General features: G+C 41.0%; 1 protein-coding gene across 4 annotated transcripts in view; it reads right to left on the reverse strand.

Annotated features, from left to right (window-relative positions):
* Prpsap2 (phosphoribosyl pyrophosphate synthetase associated protein 2) overlaps positions 1–5,533 on the reverse strand; it is a 48,996-nt gene that overhangs the window by 28,793 nt on the left and 14,670 nt on the right. For all 4 annotated transcript variants that reach the window (XM_004647944.2, XM_023708224.1, XM_023708225.1 and 1 more), the window contains 2 exons: positions 3,319–3,491; positions 821–936 (listed from right to left, as the gene is read on the reverse strand). In XM_004647944.2, coding sequence (XP_004648001.1) covers positions 821–936; positions 3,319–3,472 — 270 coding nt within the window. In that variant the 5' untranslated portion in view covers positions 3,473–3,491. The remainder of the gene's footprint in view (positions 1–820; positions 937–3,318; positions 3,492–5,533) is intronic.

A 5,533-nucleotide genomic window follows, 5' to 3' on the forward strand; every position in this document is an offset into this window, starting at 1 on the left:
TTATTTATTTATTTATTTATTTATTTATTTATTTGGTAGAGTGTCTTACTATGTAGCTCAGACTCATAGTGATCCTCCTGCCTCAGCCTCCCCAGTGCTGGGACTACAGGCACATGCCACATGATCAGCTTTGGTGGAAGGCACAACAGCTGTTTTGAGATTTTGTACCATTGTTTTTATTTTTTTCTTTCTTGAAAATAAAAATAACTGATGTCAATTAAAAAAAAAAAAGATTACAATAGATATCTACCAAAGAAGATATACAAATGGTCAACAAACTAAGTCAAAAGAGTTTCATTATCATTAGTTGAATCCCAGTGAGATGCAACCTCGTACCCAATAATATGGGTTAACAGCAACAAGTTTGGATAAAAAATGTTCCCCAAAGGCTCATGTGTCCAGACGTGGGCCTTGTGGAAAGTGACTGGATCATGTGGGTGTTCACCTCACCACTGGGTTAATCCACTGATTTTGTGGCTGAATAGGCTAATAGGTGATGAGACTTAGTGAGGAAGCAGGTTGAGTGTGCAGCCTGGAAGGGTTATCTTGTCTTTGCCCCTTTACCCCTGTCCCAGATCCCTGGTTGCCATGAAGTAAACAGCTTTCCTCTACTGTGGCTTTCTACCATGACATTTCTGCCTTGCCACAGGCCTAACAGCAGTGGGGCCACCTGACCAATTCCTGACCTCTCTCAAACTGTGAGCCAAAAGAAATCTTCCCTCCTTTTAAGCTTTTCTTACTTTGTTGTAGTGTCACAAAGCTAAGGATACTAAATGAAAACTAAAAGAACACTAAAATGAAAACATTTGAGCTAGCTCACCTCTTCTTGAATGTACTGTAAGAGAAAGGGTGATGCTCTTAAATTGTCAACAGGAATATTGAAGAATCCCTGGATTTCCTTCTGGTGTAAATCCATAGTAATGAGATGAGTTAGACCTTTGAAAGTAAAGCAGATACAAGTGCATAAATAGTTACATGCAGGTTGTGCTGTAGGAAATAAGCGCCATATAAAGTCAAATATTACTTATAAGGTATGATGGAACCATTTCTTCCTTATCAAAACCCAGTACTTATACTGGTTCAGATTTTTTACTATTGTTAGATGCATGACCTTCACACCCATTTAAATTGCAAAGATGGTAATATAGAAATGTCTCAAAAATTCTAGTAAGGCAGACGATATTTTCTTTAAAGTTTCCTTTACAGGTATGGCAAAGCTCAATACGAAGATGCACCAGTCTGAAAACTGGAGAAAACATAAAACCTTTCTTGGACTGTATTCTTTTCTTTTTTTGTATTTTAGGGAAGGGTCTACAGGGTGTTCAGGGTCTCACTACTAGATTGGACTCATAGGGATTCTCCTATTTACAGCCTCCCAAGTGCTGGGATTACAGGTACATGCCACCATGCCCAGTCTCAATTGCTGTCTCAGTGTGCCCGAAGGGCAGGGCTGGCATGGCAAGCCCAGGGATCAAACTCTGGGCTGCTGCGCCTGCTTGTAGGTGCTTTAATCCGCTGAGCTATATGGCCAGCCCTTGGACTGTACTCTTAAAAGATATCTGAAATGATCTCCAGAAAAGCAAGAATTCAACACGAAAAAAATTTAAAAATAATATTTGCCCAAAAGAGCAGCCAAGAGAGCCTTTCAGTCCACCTAGGAGTAAGGCTGAAAGAGAAGGGCAGATCTTTTCCAGACAACTCAGTGAGCTAAGCTACCCTGCCCAGCCCTCTACCAGTCCTACTTTAGAAGCTAGCCTAGAGACTATTCCACTGAAGGGTCTCTGTTAAAATGCAGTGATGTGGGGGCTTTTTAATCCTTTCTCTTTGTGCAAATGCTCTGTAGCACGTACCCTCTCTAATCACATACACATGTGCACCAGCACAGAGACATACAGCCATGTGCACATACATGTACAATACCCATACTAAATGAAACTATGACGATTATCTAGAAACAGAGAGAAAATACGCAGGCTGTTACCTGAGAACACTTAACACAGAATATACGTGGTTTATAAAACATGTCTATTTGTCCCAGGGAAAGGGAAAAGGCCAAGATATGGTCACTGCATGAACAAGAGGTCAGCATTATGACTTCCCCTTTTGAAACAACTTCAGCACGGCTGTAAACTGTCATTTCAATATAGTTTTAACCAAAGAATTCAGTACTTTCTGCATATGGAAAGGAAATCTAAGGATGGAGAGAGCTGGGAGGGAGGGGCAGTAAGGGGAAGTAAAAAGGGTTAAGATGTGACATGAGCACACATCAACTCCTTACAATGAATACAGTTCTTACGTACTACAAACAAGGCCTGATGAAAAAGTTTTTTTAAACCTGTGAAACCATAGAAAAAGGAAAAACTGAGAAAAAAACCCCAAAAACCATCTCTATTACCTCTGTGTTTTAGGGAGCTGGAAACAGAGAATTCTTTAAAGTAGGCCCCCTTTAGCCCATGATTCTACTTTTAGCAATTTCTGTTACCCATGGTCCAAAAATATTAAATGGAAAAATTCCAGAAATGTATGATTTATAAGTTTTATTTTTTCTTTCTTGTGTGTAGAGGAATCAAACTCAGGACCTTACACCTGCCAGGCAGGCACTATAACCACTAAGCTCTATCTCCACCCCCCCCATTTGTAAGTTTTAAATTACACATCATTCAGAGTAATGCGATAAAATTTCTTTTTTTTTTTTTTTTTGCGGAACCGGGGATTGAACTCAGGCCCTTGCGCTTGCCAGGGAAGCGCTTATTCCACTGAGCCATCTCCCCGGCCCCGCGATAAAATTTCATGTCTCCCACTATGTCCTGCCAGGCACAGTGTATCCATGCTAGACACGGTACCTATCTGTTAGTCGCGTAGTAACTATCTTGGTTATCAGGTACGTAGCACAGTGCTGTCATGCTTGCATTCAGGGCTTAGTACTACCCATGGTCTGAGGTACTACTGGGGGCCTTGACACATATCTCTCTCAGGAAGGGTAGACTAGTATAGAAACTAATTGTCTTTAAAAGCTGCATCACTATTTTTCTTCTGCCATTTTAATTTGAGTAAATGCTCTGTAGCATGCAGCCTCTCTATAATCACCCACATATGTGTATAAGCACACAGAAACATACAGCAATGTACATACACATTAAGACAAAGACTTGGAACTTCTTTTTCTTTTTTTGAGGGGTGAGGTACAAGGAACCGAGCTCAGGACCTTGCGCTTGCCAAGGTGGCACTGCGCCACTGAGCTATAACCCCAGCCCTAGAATTTCTAAGGTAAAAATAAAATCTCCAGGCCCATAGCTACCAAAGATCTACTGCTCTTACCAGCTTTGCACATCATGGAGGCCAGCAATTTAGAGACAATGGAACCTCTTTTTCTCATCTTGCACTGTTTGCTGTAAGGAAAGTAGGGGATCACGCCAATGATGCTCTTGGCACAGGAGGTCTTGCATGCATATACCATAATCAGGAGCTCCATGATGGTGGTGTTCACATCCCTGTAAGTAGACACAGAATTCATAGAGAGATATAAATAGTTGACAGGATATCCCTGTGGGGCTTGACATCCCAATGCCACCCTCCACAATGCACCTGCTGTCTGCTCCTTTGTCCTCTCATCCTCATCATTCCCAATTTCTTGCCACGCTGTTTTACTTATCACCTTCTGACACACTGGATCATCTATGAACTCCATTCTCCATGTCTTCCTCCATCAGAATATAAAAACTCCACAGGGACTAGACCCTTGCCTGATTACAAAGACACCTCAAATACCTGTAACTCTAACTCACATGATGCAGACATTTTATATACAGTTGTGAGTGACTGTGTGAATGAAACACAACATCTGCATGAGTGGGTTTTCTATTGCTATCCAGTGAGAAGACTGGCACCTGATAAATTAACTCAAATTTACAAAAAGTATTCTATGTGAAACAAAGAGAGGATTTGACAATGAGTATAAAGTCACTCCAAAGCTCCCAAACTTTGAACACTAAAGAACAAGACTTTCCACCACTCAACTCAAATGCTCAAAGTCTCGTTGAAATTACAGAAAAACAGTGACAGGAGCATTTAAATAAAAATCAGTAAAAATAAAGAAATGAAGATCTTAGAAATGAAAAAGGATAAACAGCCCTTCCAAAAGCCCTGATTAATGGGGACTTTGACGTCTCATGTTTCCAACAGCAATCTACACAAGCTCTCTGAAATCACACTTGGCTCTACAGAAATATAACTGCAGATACCTGGGAGTTGGAGCGGCCTGAGCTGTCCTGTGCCTGCACCCTCACTTCTTGGGGTTGAGGGGGTGGCTTAGGCCCAGGCTGGCCCTCCATCGCACCTGGCCCTGGTGCAAGCCTGGGCAGCAAGAGGGGCGGTGGGGCAGCAAGCACTCGGCACCCCCACACCCAGCTCTGCTAAGGACCCTTAAGTTCAGCCGAAGAGGAAGCAAAAGCACCACATCAAAGGCCAGCCGGGCCCTTCCTCATGCTCACCAAGGGATGGAGTATAGCAATAGGTGCCAGCTACCACTTTTCCAAGGGCAGGTGGGATTCTGTGACTTCATCCCAATGACACATAAGACCAAGATGGAGATAATTTAGGTGAAAGTATATTTGTTCCATGAAGAATGTTCCTGGAATTTGGTTTTTCTTCTCTTTGATATTTATTCTCTCTATATTTCTCTATCTATATTTAGCATGCACAAAAATCCAGACTCTTAAGCTAAAAATGATGCACTATTCAAACTGACCTCTACACATTAAATTTTTTCTGAGGCCCCAATTCTTCCATTTGCAAAGCAAGAGCTCACAGAAAATATGGCTCAAACTAGTGGCTAGAGTTTGGGGTTTATATACTTTCTTACAAGGGTAAGGGAAGAGAAGAAAGGGCCTTAAAGGAAAAGAAATGACTTAAGAAGGATAAATAAGTCCATACGACAGCAGAGAGGAGACAGACAATGTCTGTTCAGATGACCATTTATCTTGGTGTGATTTCTTTCCTAGCTTCATGCCAGGAGTAGCAAAACTCTCAAACTTCAGGAGGAGATTTATGACATGACTTCTTTAGGAAGGCTTTGATGTTAAGCAAATAAAGAAGAATTCAGAAAAAGTCCTCTTTCTATACCTTATGATGCTCAAATGTCCTCAGATCAAATTTTGTCCCTATTATATCTTCAGAGAGAGAGGGCAGAGTCAAGCTGGAAGGATAAGTTTCTAATCACTGTAAGGCCTTGCCTGGCTGAGGTTGGGCACTGAGGGTCTCTGATTATTATTTTTTTTTTTTTCAAATCAAATCGGTAGGACAGTTTCAATAATTAACACACTGCACACATTCTTCTTAGTGGTTAATTGCTGTACAAGATGCGGACCTGACATCCCATTTACAAACACCATTAGAACAAATCATTCTATTCATTAAGAGAATGTAACTATACATCTATCCCAACCTCTCTGAATACACAGATACAAAATGGACATTCATTTGTATACTTTTTTTTGTTAAGTTCTGTTATTTGAATATTATAGGTGTGTAAACT

The sequence above is a fragment of the Octodon degus genome, unplaced genomic scaffold (assembly GCF_000260255.1).
Source record: "Octodon degus isolate 3935 unplaced genomic scaffold, OctDeg1.0 scaffold00342, whole genome shotgun sequence".
In the NCBI taxonomy this organism is placed as follows: Eukaryota; Metazoa; Chordata; class Mammalia; order Rodentia; family Octodontidae; genus Octodon; species Octodon degus.